Genomic DNA, 16095 nt, shown 5'->3' with positions numbered 1-16095 from the left:
GGATGGTTTCGGTGCAGTTACCATGGCAACAACTGTCGTTGTGCAATGATCATATGTACGCACTAAAATCTTGAGTTTATGAAAACATTTTAACATTTTGGTGTAAGTAGGTAAGCTTTTTACGTTTTGAAGAAGTAATATATTTTTGAATATAAAAATGCTTTTGCATAAGCCGACTTGGTCTCTGACAATTATACCAGATATTTTAATTTATTGTAAACAAAATTAAAATTCCACGGCTTTTAAGGCGGTACGGCTACAACTAACTAATGAATTCTTTATACACTCTTACACCTGTCCGAAAGTCGTAAAACTACATAACCTTCAGTTTCGCGCGGCAAGGTAGCGATTTTAGTGGCGTTAAGTTTGTCGATTTTTACAGAAGTTATCGATAAGGTATCGTTTTTAGGACGTGTCATACGGGTAGGCCCCCCGCTTGGTATGGTCGGGCGCGCGCCGCTGTTCACTCAGTTTAGTTGGCCCGTCCACGCGCATTGCACGCCGCCACGCCAGCCGTGCCCGCGCGCACGTCGATCGTTCACCTCGAGTTCATGATCGTCAGCTGTCAAAATTTGACATTTCGTAACAGTTCTCATACGATTAACGATTGGATTTTAGCACGATGCGCTAAACTTGCGAGACTCAAGTTATTTTTGAAAGAACTAAGAGACAAGCATAAGTGTTTATCTGTGTTATGGCGCGAGATTTTTTTTAATGAATAATTCAAGTCGCATAAAAATGTTTTGACGTTCCGCTTCGCAGGTTTCTGTGTTAGTGCTGCGATGATATTTGAATCGATCGAATTGGGAGTGTTGTGTTTTGACGTGAACTTAAGTAATCGGTTATTTTGAATTGTTGTGATTGTTGTCATGCTGGTTATCATGCCGCATTAATGTCGTTCCAAGCTGATATGTCTATAATTAGCGGGCTACGATGGCTGCAAGACGACGAATTGTTTGCACTTTCATTGCAAAACGGTAGGTATCATTCTATTTACTCGGTGCTAACTACAAACTTCAAATAAACACAAACGTACGGGTATGAAGAGTAGGTTCAAATATAATTATGTATATATAGATAATATAGAAGTATATAAGTATTCCGTAAGCGAGAAGTAGTTTTTGCACACAGTAGGTAGGTATCAATAATAAGCTAAAATTTACACTATACTTACTAAAGTTTATTAAAGATGTTTTGCATAAATATAATTAATAGGTAGGTACCTCGAATGACCATGACACAAAAAACATAGGATTATATAAGCTAGAAGGCATTTTTACCGAATAACTAAAACTAAATATATACTGTACTTAGGTACCTACGTGTTTGCTAATTTTATTGACTAGTTTTACGCACCAAACATTTGCATGCAGACACATTAAACACACGTAAAGGCAAAAACATAAAAGACAATGTAAGATCTTTAAGTTAACAATAAAATACTTCAGCAATAGGAACCTACCTTAAAAATTGAAATTTTGGAACTGTTTAGTAAAGACCTTACCTTAAATAGCAGAGAACGAATAGGTATCATTGTTAAATGTAAATTATATCCAGGACCTATAACAACCTTGTGTGTTTTACAAAAGTATTTTACTTATTTTCGATCAAAATAAAACTCGCAGTAAAGTAGCAGTGGCTGATGCTTACGAGGCACGCCGCCGGTAAGTACCTAGTAGGAAATAATGCCCAAGGTGAGCTAGATTCTTGTAGGCGAGCCGCCTGTTTATCTTACTTGAGGACTTCATTACAAAGACGTAATATTAATGTTGACTGACATGCAATTAATAATAAGTGCCAATTTTCAGGGCAAAGAAATAAATGTTAAACGTTACATTTAAAAACCAATTTTAAAATCTAACGTCTGCAGAATACGTTGCAGTATGTTTTCGTCTCATCACTAAAGGCGTGCATTAATGAACTACCTATTATATAAAGGTAGGTGCTCGGTTATGATGCAGTCAAGATTTTCCACTTTTCAGTCGGTAGCTAACGTTCCGTTACTTTGTCCATCCGTCTTTCACTATTATTGCAATTACTTCAAGCTAAATAATTATCTCCTACCGTGAGATAAAGTTCGAGTTCGCCAACCTAGCCTTTGATAGATTTAACCTTCGTATAACTTACGTCATATTTAATAACAGGAATCTCGATACTTTTATTTTTTACCGAGTGACTTCAAAACTGGCCTCATAGCATTTCGCGGTTTTTAGTAATGCTTTTAATATATATCAATATATTGCTTACTCGCACTACTTTTGCTATCGGGGCTTAGCATTTAGAAGCCATATTTAAAGTGGAAGTGATGTAGGTATAGTTTTCTTGAAATCCTCATTATGTATTTCTTTTTTTATTTCCTATTTAAATCACCTCTTTCAAGCACTAAAACCACTTTTTCCTACGTTTACTTAAAAAGATTCAAGTTCATTTTATGTCATCAATACAATTCGACGTTTTTTAACCTACTTATTTCGAATTTAAACTTTCTTTAGAAAAAACTGGACGAAGAACTGTAAGGAATTATCGTGAATATGGTTACGATGCCTATGTCGACAAAGTTCATTTTATAAGTAAATGTTATTTTTGCTTCCTTCAAAGGAAATAACATATTTAGCTTTAGGTATGTGTGAAAAAAGCGGCGGAATTACGAGGCTATTTTTGTATTCTCTTCTAAATTCCATTGATAATCGTAACAGTATTGTGACACCCACGTGAGGATTCTACGGTGTAATTATTATAAGACTACATTCTCAAAATAGGTATGTGTACCTACACATACTTAGACAACAGACAAGACAAGACTCATTGAAAAAATACCGGAAACACGAAAACAAAATGTTTTAGAAAATGGTTTAATTATCTAAAATTAATTTAAACAGACACAAAATACCTACGTAAGCAAATAAAATAAACCTTTTGAAAGCGGAGGTAACACTTATGATAATAATACTACTTAAGAAAGATTCCCATCTAACAAATGATGTTAATGATGATGACTAGACCACCACATAATATTCACGCTATCATGATTTTGCCGACACTTCAAAAAATAAAAAGAGTCTTCAAGAGAACCTTTAGTTGCATGTCTTATTTTGTCTTCCTTTGATTCGTGTCGATAACCAGGACGTGTTTTAACAACAACAGCAGACTTGTTTAGAATGCTTACAGAATAATATTAAAATCCTGTTGATATTGTAGAGCAGCGATGAAAAAAATGAAGATTCTCGATTTAAAAGTTTTGTCAAACGAGTGAAGTGAAGTGTTTTATAAGTAAGAAGACGATTCGATAAAAAAAACAATAATATTTTGTACCAACGTTTGTGTAAGTTTGTCAAGTGTCTGTATAATCAGCCTAAGTATGTCTCTGATCACCGTCTCAGTGTCACGATGAAGTCATGATCATGAATACAAATGCGATGACTGGTGACCAGCGGAGGCGCAACCCATAAGTCGTGAGCAGATTTACAATCTCGCCACCGTCTAAAATTATTGGTGTTGTGGAAAAAAAGAAAGTTAGTTATAGCAAATACACCTAAATTAGCCTTAAACTTCCAAAGGGGATCAGGTAACCTTGTAAAAGCGGGATTTAATAAGAAAACTCTTTAATTTGCTCTACCTAAAGACACTTATCATTAACAAGGCAGGATGTTTGACTTGGCTCGAGTCAAATTTCTTACTATCTACCTCGGTAACCAAGTTCTGCACATAGCCTGAGAACGTTAAAGTCATATTATGAATTTATGACTAGTTAGTTTCTTTTTTGCGATAAATGGTGTTTTACTGTCGAATATAATCAAGTAATCGTAGAGTACTGTTCCCACTCGGCTCATAACTCTTGTGAATCTCGCAATAGAACTTTACTGCGAACTGTAATAACCTGGTAGATGACTAGGTAATTAAGGATAGCCGAAGGCGAATTCACAGACAGAGTAATTGACTTAAATTGTTATTAATATCTGCTAAGTTGCCTGCGTCGCTTGTGCTAATGATCATTGTTGTAATACTTTTTACCGTAAAAATGTACTTATCATTTAAAGACGAAATTTTGCTGTCGTATATATAACTGAATTGTAAGGTGTTGTGCATTGTTTAGACGCAGAGTTGCTATGAGCGGGTGTTGACATTACATAAGTATGGTTATCAATCAAGCTCGCCGTCAAGTCGCGGAATGCGACCGCGTGATAACAGATGCATCTGCTTCGCGTTGCATGCAAGCACTCGTTACATACTTAGATAGCGAGCAACTTTGCCTGCCCTACACTGACTCACGTCCTGAATACTACGATTAGACACTCATAATAAGAAACACATTATTTTCGTCAAGTAGATTCACAATATCCAATTTACGGACAATCTTGTATCAAATTGCTGTGCCAATCTCGAAACCGAATCGATGTATTGATTACCAATTTTGAATCTGCGGTTGTCATAGTGTCTACATTAATCAGATATTGGAGCAGACTTCATAATATATATAATATAAGCAGTATTATACATACCTACTTAGTTTCGTTAAAATAGTTCAACGACCTCAGTTTTAATTAGATAATAGTAGATACGAGTAGTACAGTGACGTATTTTTATTCGTTAAAATGCGGGTTATATAAACTGTTCGTTCCCTTTCTTTTGTTATCTCTAATCTGACTTGCTTATACCGGCTGCTTCTCATGCGCTTTTAAAATTATTAATAATGAAAAATGAAATAGGATATATTATAACCCTCTGCGTATTTATTTGTAAAATAAAACCCTTTTTATTAAGGTTACGTTTCGCTGCCATTTTAATGTCATCCCGGTGTCGTACTTTATGGTGAAGCCACCATTGGTAATCCTAAGAGCCACTTTAATAGGCAATTTGTGTTGTTTTACGGAAACTTTTATGTTTTGCCTTTAACAGTTTTTCTTGCAATATCTATTAATTGCGACTAGTTCGAGTACTGGCTTGTTTAATTGCATATTGGAAGTCATACTTACATAATATCTAAGTAAGTACTTAGTATATATTAACTACTCGCAGTTTAGTTCAATCAATAAAGGGGTTGTAGAGTGCGTGAAAGAAGACCTAGGCAATTCCTTCAGAAATGCGCTGAGAATATTTAGGGGAGTTAACATACTAACTAATAGTCGCCACGTCAAAGAGGCGCGCAAGGGTGAACTTTTATATATTTATATTTTTTTTAATTAAATTCCCGCCCATTATCGAGAAATCCGCTTTGAAAAGTGACATTAATCGAATGACCCCACATAGTAAGAGATCTTACGGTCCACCATTTTGTATTTTTGAAACAAAGCTTGGTACAGGTTTTCTGAGGGTGATCTAGTGCGGCTGATGCTTATTAGCGAAAACACCAAAAGTGGCTATAGTCAAAATTGTTTAACAAGTTCATTATTCTATTTAGTAGACTATAAATAAACATAGATATTATATTAATTGAGGACACCCTCCCATAATTTAGCCTGGGGAGGGTGTCAAAAGAAGTAGTTAAAACGACTTCAAAATCTGTCTAATAAAAAGTTGAAATAATAGTTATTTTGTTGAATACAATATAAAAATTTTGATATTGAATCATAGTGTTTTCAGGGTGATACTTTCGCCGACTTCAGAAACTAGATTATAAATTTGATGTGACTTTTGACGTAACTTATTGTGGATTTGCCGCAATTGGCATTAACTAGTTGGCCGAACAAACCCTCAGCATCTACACCAGCACCCTCCTCAGCATCCACAGCAGCACCAGCAATTAATAACCTCTAAAGTCTTCGTGTCGCCAACTAACACTGATAAGGGATTCCGTCATAAAAAACATCAACGAGATAATTGTTTTTCATCCATTATAATGTTTTTTGACCATAACTTTAAAGTTACAATTGATGAAACTTGCACTATTTTCTAAGTTAGATGGCACATGTCTTTAGAACCACATAGATTATACGAATATTGTGAAATTCCAACAATGTTACATGTGGTATTGTTGGAATTGGTGCTACAAGTCACACCTCTTTTTTTTAGGTGTTCAAAAAGTAACATTTAACTTTTCCTCTCTTCCCTCGCCCCGGCACGCTTTTACTGTGGGCAATCTACACCCTCTCTTTGGACCTCCCCTCCACCCTCTCCACCCTCTTGTTGGCTGACCTATCTTGCCACGGTAAAAAACATGATAAAAGATAATATTATGCAACTACTTACTCGGTTTTCAGTGTTATGGCATACAATAGAAAATTCAACAAATCAAACAAAATCCAAATAAGCTATTGTTCCTGTATTAATCTATTCAAAAATAGTAAACAGTATAGCGAAATCGTGATATCCCATTGCCGCCGTGTGGCGCGATCGTGTGCCACTCTTTATAGAAAATATATTCAACTGCGGTCAAAGGGTGCTGCCATAACCGTCTCCCACTTTTATGGTATAACGATTGTTTACTTCTTTGCTTTCTGCTTATGGTCATAATAGATGATGACTCACAGATGACATTTCTATTCCCGACCATTGATATTAAATGTCTGTGAACTTTGAACCTGTTTTAAATATGGACCATTTAGCCTTATTTTTAGGTTCAGCTAGATCTCGCATTAAACTTTTCAATCCGTTGTGATATTTTGTTATTTCTGGTTATTATTCTCTTCCAACTTTATGCAAAAAAAGCGTTTGGACAAGCAGAAGAATTCACAAAACGATATAAGTCACGACTAAATTATTTAGGCACGCATTACTTAGTTGACTTTGTCAAAGGTCGACACACCGCATTCTTGGAACTGGTTACTGGTCAGTTTGCCTTTATGAATATATAATGATTACCATATAATAATATAGCACATTAGACGCATAAAACCCTTTAATGTCGTGTTATAACATTGATTAGTTGCGTTATTTAATTAATTCCCATATTTTTATAATTTGAAAATTATATATTTGCTTATGTTCGGAAGAAAAATTGTAAGTAAGTATAATGAATATTATGTTTAATAGATGAATAAGATTAAAAATTTAATATCTTCGTTTTCCTTTTTATAGCCGAAAGGTATTAATTACATCATACACTGAAGCTGTGACATGGAGAACACCAGCACGGTACCATGATTAGCACCAGACAGAACCACTTTTCACACGTACAAGAAAAACGGATTTCTCTATTTCGGCCGCTCTCCCATGTAATGTACAAACACTCATGCGTCCATTACTTGCATTTGCTTTACGAAAGTGCGGTCACTCTGCTACGATGGCGTCACATGGAAAACAATTGGCCTACAGACGAGTTAGAAAGTGAGAATTTTGTGATTTCCATAAGTACCCACTATTATGGGCAATTTAATTAGAGACTGCGGAACACCGAACCTCATTTACCTTTTTTAAGCATAAGCCTGTGTTTGTATTGAAGACGAATGTGCTGAATATTTTGTTTCTAACTAAGCCTTACTCAAATAGCTGACTGAGGTACAAATACAACTTATATTATAGTTAAAACACTGAGATATCCAGATAAATAATATTCTACAAATTCAGTAAGTATATTACTTACTAGGTACTGCTGCTGCTTGAGTAGGTAAAATTGTGGTGAATACAATAATGGAATTACAATTTCAATACGATAATTATAATCGCAACCCATTCTATACTATTAAAAATGTAGTGTAACTATATCTAACTTCTTAATTAGATAATATAGGTAAAGTATTTATCGATAAGTAGATTTGCACTCACAATATTTCTGCATTTGACATCAAACTTTACGGCAGCGTTTTCCTGTTAAGTATTTGTTCGTCGACCCGATCTGCAATAAAAAGACCACCCAAGTGTTAAATGAAAAAACGTAGATTTGTTCCTATGACTAAACAATCTTTGGATCTTCAAATTGAAACGACAAACGTAGATAATTATTTTTATAAGAGCATATTTTTTGGACAAAATAATGATTAGTGAAGAATTCGAACATAATGTGTTTGGTTTGAGATATTTTAGGTAAATGGAGTTCAGTTATGAATTGTATCTAAGGGCTATTTCAGACGAACTGAAAGCCAAATGCACCTCAACTGAAATATTACAGGTTCGCCATTCCGCGTAATATGTAGAGTTCCCAACCCTTTTTTATTTCTGTTATAACATCGTCATAATGCTAATATATATATATTTTCGTTAAGTATTATTTTTTACATATATTATTTTGGGAAGTCTTTACTAAAGATGTGTTTACAATTAATGTAGTATAGCTAATCATAACCTTATGACTGTCAAAAAAGTAATCCCTCCAAATCTTTATCACGATCTTCATTGTAAATGAATTAGTGTCATACTGTTCTCCGTAGTAAAAACCAGTCGAGTGATTATGCTAATCGAAGGCGCAACAAGGAAGAATTACTGTCAATCGAGAAGTTAAGTATATAACGATTTAGTCAGTAAGAGAAGCCCAGCCAAGTTCTTTCTTATTAACAATATATTATTTAAAATTTTACAGTATTTTGATGTAAGCTCCTAACATAATAAAATAAAACATACTGAAGAGCAGTGCAGTATTAACCGCACAAGTAAAAACCTGGACGGAATAAAACATGATCGTAATAGAACTGTGTTCGTCTTTAATTTGCGAACTGAGAAATCTATAATGAATTTACCGCTCTTAAATAGACAACCTTCTCATATTAATTTGTACCAGTAATAGAATTCATCAAGCGTTATTTTTGATTGAAATCATTATTCAAATCAGTCGTATAAATACAAGAACTTGGCATTTTTTACTTTGATTTGTAGATTAAGTCAGTTGAGATTTCATTTATTTGCTAGCCGAAAACTAAGTGTAATGGCATACTAGACCTTCATTCGTTCATGTTAAGCACTATCTGTTCGTCCAGCAACGTCTATTTGTAAATGTGTATTGTCGTGACTTATTACGAACATAATCATGATACAGTCGATTGTTCGCAAATATCTTGATTTGACGAACATTAAATTCTGTTAGACCTTTGTGCTTTCATGATAGAGTACATTTTTTGTGGTATTTATTAAACGGGAGGAACGTTTTGATCGTAAGACGACCTTATATTGCAAATCCTTTTATGTTAATGAATGGATGATAATGGAACAACACAAAAAGTACTGCAAGCTATGAAGCTTATAATTGAAACTTAAAAGACAGATAAATAAAGATTTGTTTCACTTCTGTTTTTATTTGGTGTCTGATTTAAGTGGGAGGAGATTAAAGTTTACTGCAGTTTTTTCCCTACACACTTCTTAGAAATAAACATGTGGTTTTCCACCAATGACTCATATATTGCGCCACCGCACGGTATCATTTAATTTAAACATACCTTAAGATACTTAAATTTAAGTAATAAAAAGTGTGAAGAAATGAACAGATTAATATCATTAGCGAGAAAGGAAAAAAATCAGGTACTTATAAATAATGAATTGATGTATGAAAATAATGAATGAAATAATGAATAGCAAAGTGACATACCGAGGTGAAGTAAGCATTGAAATGGAATTCATTGAAGAAAAGCATTTGAAAACTGCGAGGCACTACCAAGGAAAATATTCGGCAAATGCAGCAGCAAGCAAACTGCGCCATAAGTCAACAGCGTTTGTCGGTACCCGCATACCTACGAGCGACATAAACACGCCAATGAACTGATACGCGCATAATGGATGCCAGCGGCAACGCCAATACCGTCGCCTGCAATCCACAAACACAAACATCCGAAATTCAGTACTTCAATTCATATTAACAATACGTTCATTTGAATACTTACAATTATTGAAGAATTTAAACAACATAATACTTACTAAACGTAATGTTAGCATAAAATACTGCAGTGCAGTTTCAATGACGATGTCTATAACAAACAGCCGACAGAACAAATCTTTACCTTACTTGGCAGAAGGAGTACGGCACATTCACAATATGCGGTACGCTCGTACATTTGGTATTTTATGTAAATACAACAGTAAATTGGCAAAACGAGATTCCTTTGCGTTGCCCAAGCTCACAGTAATAATTATGATGTTATTCCCATCTACGCAGAAGCACGACTTGTATAGAATGACTCATTGGGTATGGAGGGAGACATCATATTTAAGGAAGCGACGAGTACAATGATTAGGTATGTAACTGATTGTGTATTCTGCAGAGCCTAAATTCTAAAACTACATTACACGTGCTACATACTACTTCCTTGGATGTTTGTATTGTCGCCGGTGCTGGTATATTTATTTGCTTGTTCTGTTTTTGAACTAACTACCTTTCATTTACTTCAGTGCGACCTCCATCCGTCCCACCCAAAAGCTTCACCTCTATAAAGAGTTGGTATACTATATATACCATGCTAAAATTCATTTTACACCGCAACTAATATCGCAGGATGTTGCCCACGCGCTCCACTCAAGGCGTTCGAGTGCTCGAATCAATGGCCGCCATTGTAAATCTAGGCGTTATTGAGCCCCATCTAGGGATCAGACCGTGAGAATCAGACTGGCAGTTTCGCTACGACTCAAGTGATGAGAGAGATATATAAACGATCCATTTCTAGTGAAATTCGCCAGAAAGCCGCTGGTGGGAGGAACAAGCGTGGGCAGATATATCGGCCATTGAAAATGCAATACTTTGAGCTGTGATCAAATATAATAACTTACCACGATACACAAGATAAAATAATTCACTATGTGGATTTTTGAGTAACTCGTGACACATATGGACTGAAGGAAAAGTTAACCGTACGTTCACTAAGAGCTAAGAGCTCACTATAGACTTCAACTATGTTAAGAAGCTTTGTTGGCCGCAAGGCAACTAGCAATAACTGTTAAACACATAAAACTTTTAATATGAGCGCGTTTTGTACGCTATAAACCGCTTCAGGCAAACAACTAAATCTATAAAACCAGCATTATACCAATCAAGGCGGTAACCCATATGCCGCGTTATTGTGAGAAATTATTAAGCGATCTGGTTCAAATTGTACATGAATACCCAATGAGGGCACTAAACTTGTTAATGTCATTAGATGAATATATTTTATACATGAGAAGATGTAAGTAGCTTACATATTTTATTTTTGTTTTTTACCGCAACAAACCAACGAAAAGTGGATGTTTGGAAATTAATGATATTGAATTTTATATACGTAATATATACGTATAACGTACCGTTTGTTACAACCCTTGAAATAAGTCTATCAGAACGCTGGTGCAACAAGCATTGAGAGTATCTTTTATGAATCATAAAGGTTATAACAAGGGTAATGAAAATAGTGTACATAGAAGATCTTCTTGGCGGCTCCATATCCATTTCCACTATAACCTGGATTTTCTAGATCCATTACCGCTTGTAACTGGACCCCACTTAGGTTTTTATTCAAAATGTTGATTGCTGAGTGCGTTTACACATTTGCATACGTAATGTACTCGTAATATTATTTCCCGCGTCCTGATAAGCCGTGTATAATTTGTAATTCATAAGTATTACAATAAAATCCCATTCAAAGCGAAACGGCGTGTAAAATAGTGGGAACAAATGCATAAACACACACTCGACCTAAATACTTACACCAATTGACATTTGAGCTCATAAAATTTATTCATTCTAGCTAGTCCCAATGCCGACTGTCATAATTATAGTCATTCATTAATTAATAGACGGCTATTAGAATAATAGCAGCTTTAACCTTCAAGGAAATTATCTCGAAATGAATCTTTATACACATTAGTCAAATACTTATTCTTCTTTTGTTCCATAATGTGTTACCACCCTACAATATTATTTGCCTGGGCACGAGTTAATTATTTTCTTTACTCGCATGCCAGACTCTGAGCTAAAATGTACTAGAATACGCGATAGCCAAAACTTAAAATATCCATCGGTCAGCCTTTAACTTAATTCAGAAACCCATAAACATGATGTTATCTTTTTTCTTGCATCAAATACTAGTTTAAAAAAATAGACCGTAAGTACCTAGTTCATTAGATTTCATTCAAATGGTAGGTATGTTAATTTACTTTATGCTTAATGAAATCGATTTTTACATCAAAGACGTAGACTCCAAATTCCTCTAACCATCGATAAACAGAAACGAATTTCTTGACAAGAGAAATTAGAGAACAGTTCGGAGTTCTGTTTTGTCGTTATTTTTAATGACACACACTCATCATTTAAGCCACACACGACGACACACATAAAACTGTACATCCCTTTTGGATTTCTATCCAAATTTCCCTTTATATTTTATGAAACCTTTAATAACATTTAAAAGGGAAACTGCAACATGTTTTGCAAAAAACAATAGCAAGAATGTAACCTCCCCGAAATTTGACACACTTACTTATTTAATAACAGATATTTTATTATGTTCGTTTTCACTTTGCCATAAAATGTCGTGTTTAGGTTTGTTTTATTTTTGGGGTACATGACTTGATCATAAAATACAAGCAGGTACGCCGGTCCCTATGGAATACAAAGATTATTTTTAATGTTGTAAATCAACACTCTGCGGTATTCGTTTATTTTAAAAGACTACCATTTTTTTAACAATTATGTTCATAAATATGTCTGTTCTCACGAATGAGACTTGCTGGTACCTATGAGAGGTTAGACATTCTGCCACGGCGTCATGTCGGTTGACACAGTTGGTGTTTTTCAATGGCATATTTGAAGGTCTGACCTATTGAATAACCGTGAAACACATGGGGGCTTTGTCATGACCATGTAGGTATATTTTGAAACAATGGACCATAATAATAGGTATGATGTTCGGTATTTGCGCGCTGTTAGAAGTAATGTTTTCTATGAGACTGCTTACGAGAGTGGCATATAAATTGAATTAGAACTAAAGAATAATGTAATGGAGATAGCTATTTTAATAATAACGGTTCAATAATAAAATTATACCTAATTGTCCCTACCTGGTTTCTTATGATGATGAAAATATAAATCTGTGTTTCATCCGACTCTAAAATCACGGTGAAAACCCGGATTTACTGCTGCGTGAGCAAAATTCATAAAATAATTATTTGACTATAAAAGAACGGAATAACAGATAAAATTAGCATAATCGATGCGGGAGCACACATTTATATTGGTTCATTTCATCTACCCGCACACCGGATACATATTGAAGCGTTTATCGGGAGAGAGCCCATTTAAAACTGTAAATGGGACGTTCATCCGTCAAGTACAGAATTAGACCGTACTTTAAATATCAAAAAACAACAAAAGGAAATGGGCTCGTGTCCTCAATTAATAATTTTCCGGCTCTGACTGACACCGACGCAACCATTGTTTCAAAAAACAATGAGAAAAGGTTGAAGCAATGACACCACAAAGAAAAATTTGGTAAAACTACGCAACTCTTGACTAAATCTTGGTTTACTGTGATGCAATTGGTTAAGCTTATAGTGGTGGCAATTAACGTTATCGATTATATTTAATGTTATCTTAGATAGAACTATCGAACCTTTATTATTACCGCCATTACTCAGACTGAATAAATTATCATTTTAAAACTAACGTTGTGAAAGCAATCTATCTATTATTTGTTTTTTAAAAGATAGCTTACTCTCGCTTGAACTTGGGGAAAAAGTTAGTAAAATCGATGGCTATCCCATCTCTAGTTCTTAAATTTGACCCATATCTTGAAAAAATAAGCTTCCTTGATGATTCACAATCGGCCTACTGTTCGAGCACTGTGCTGTAACCGCGGTATTTGGGTCGATGACACCGAAATGCACTGTGTTTTGGTCTTTCGGTAAGCGTTGCGCGATAGGGTTGCCAATGTTTTTAAACATTGAGCTGATGGTGAACAAGTTTCATTACGTTTGTAGGATACATTCTACAACTGAGTGCATAGAAAAACATAGTTATGAGTTTCAGAGGAGTTTGCTCTTAAATTACGTACCTACATTAACTTCGTATCACATTTCATTTAATAACCACACGAAAGTGTAGTGATCAGATACCTGCTTAAAATAATTAACCTATCAACTTTATAAAGCCATCATTATGCAAAAACCGAATGCAAATATTTCAAGTTTCTGTTGAATTGATCAGTTGCTAAAGTATAAGCATTTGTGTTAAGTCAATTTGTTACGTCCCGTAAACTACGCTGTTTACATGTGTTAGAGCTTAGCTTGTTTCCACTAACTGTCGACCACCACATAACACTAGTTAAGCAAGAAACTCTGTCTTTCATATTTAATGTATGTAAGCACATGAAGAATTTACCAAATTCAAAGAAGCCGTAAGTTACTTCAATTTGGCATAAAATTGACGATATCCGGACGTTGTCATGGGACAGTCTAACTGTTATACGTACAACGAATTAATTTGCTAAATTATGCGCGCTTTAAGTGCGAACTATCAAAATGTAAAGGGGTACCGATTGCTTACGTTATTAAATGCCATTTTAATATGAATCTGTCACACTTCTGAGAGCATGCAATCATAAAAAGTTACGCAATGAGAACATTGCACTTGTAATTTAAGGCGAGCGATGATCGTGCGGCGACACGGCATCGCTGTCGCCTGTCCCTTCATTGCCCTGCGTTACGTCACACTTTCTTGTTAACACATAGATGCAAATAGAGACGTTCAGTGTACAGATAATTAATACATGAATGCCTCAGGGCGCTACTTGTGACGAAACCTTTTATGTTGCGACCCCTGAAGCTGACAGAGACGTGTTCTGTCAAATTTGTCAGTAAAACAAGCCGCAGGTGATCATTGTATGCCTTTGATTACGACGTATGATTGAACTTCTATTGTATTTCGAGAAATCTCTCCAGCAATTAGCATACCAATATTCAAAGAGCTTTATCACTGTCATCGTTTACACCTCCTTTGTGTGTTTCTCGCACGGACGTTGGCAGCTACATATAGTGTATTACTTACATAATAATATTATTATCTTGAACTGTTTTCACACATTTGTTAATAATCAAGCCCGTTTTTATTTTACATTTATAACAACAAAGACAGCTGGGTGATGTCGATATTAATCAGTCTTACATACGTGTTAACACTTCATTCACAAGACCATCTCGAAAACTTAAAACCATATTCAACAGCAATAGTTTGCCGCCTAAATTACAGGTTTCAATATTGTCTCTTGCAAAACAAACAAATTATTTTCTTCCATGCGGCTGCCTTTATGCCACATCAAGCTGTCACTTCGATTACGAAAGTTGGCACTTAGGACGCGCACGCGCCATTCTGTAATTGAATTTTGCAAGAGGTCGGACTTTGGTCACTGCCCTTAAGACATTTCCAAAATCATGGGAAAAATATCTTAATAAAAATAAATTCCATTAAATTCAAAGAAACGTATGCTTACTTACATTGCCTTTACTTAAAGCCAACATTCTCTTTATTTATGGACTTGCCAAAGAATGGAATGTACGAAATCAGCTGTTCACTGTTTATTCCAATGTATTCAGAATACAAAAGTAACAAGGCACAAAATTGGCGTTATAAAATACCTTTGTCGGTAGAGTGCCGAAGATTTTTTTCTTAATTTTTATTACTCACCTTTCTCGCGGTTACCCGAAGTGCCCACGGTATTATTCAATTACGTTTTATGGTTACCAAGTGGCAACACCGCTCTCAGAATTGCACTTTGATTTATTGCTTCGTTTATTCCCGGTCTTTATTATGGCAACCCTAACCGTTATAGGTCACATGCGAACTTTTCTTGTAAAGATATGGTTGACCAACGGGGGTATTAGAATTCTTTAGGATAATGCACGAACATATTTTACTCCACGGGTTGGTTCGGAATTAAAATTGTGCCTTATTTTTATTGACCTGTGGAGTTTATACCATTAGTTTTTAACAAAGCGCTGTGTTGACGAAGGTCACCAAAGTGCATTTAAAACAGAGTGCAGTCCTAAAACAATCACATGTGTGTCGCAATGATACCATCTGGCTTCCAAACCGTCCGCCCACCGCATGTCGTAATGTGGACAGTGGCTTATTTTTACTAGTGCAAGTTTGGTCAGCCTCCACTGTTTATTTTGGTTGATGTGTCGGGACTTGGATAACTTATATCACATTTTACATAGTATTTATTTAGTGTACAAATCGCCTTTTTATCTATCCAAATTACGTTTCCCAAAATG

General features: G+C 35.2%; 1 protein-coding gene across 2 annotated transcripts in view; it reads left to right on the top strand.

The window, feature by feature from the left end:
- Positions 1 to 486: 486 nt before the first annotated feature.
- Positions 487 to 16095, top strand: part of LOC126380555 (rho GTPase-activating protein 7) — a 159692-nt gene continuing 144083 nt past the window's right edge. For both annotated transcript variants that reach the window (XM_050030044.1, XM_050030043.1), the window contains exon 1: positions 487 to 977. In XM_050030044.1, coding sequence (XP_049886001.1) covers positions 893 to 977 — 85 coding nt within the window. In that variant the 5' untranslated portion in view covers positions 487 to 892. The remainder of the gene's footprint in view (positions 978 to 16095) is intronic.

This window comes from Pectinophora gossypiella, chromosome Z (genome assembly GCF_024362695.1).
Source record: "Pectinophora gossypiella chromosome Z, ilPecGoss1.1, whole genome shotgun sequence".
Taxonomy (NCBI): domain Eukaryota; kingdom Metazoa; phylum Arthropoda; class Insecta; order Lepidoptera; family Gelechiidae; genus Pectinophora; species Pectinophora gossypiella.
The sequence above is the reverse complement of the archived record's forward strand: the minus strand, read 5'-3'. Positions and strand labels throughout refer to the sequence as shown.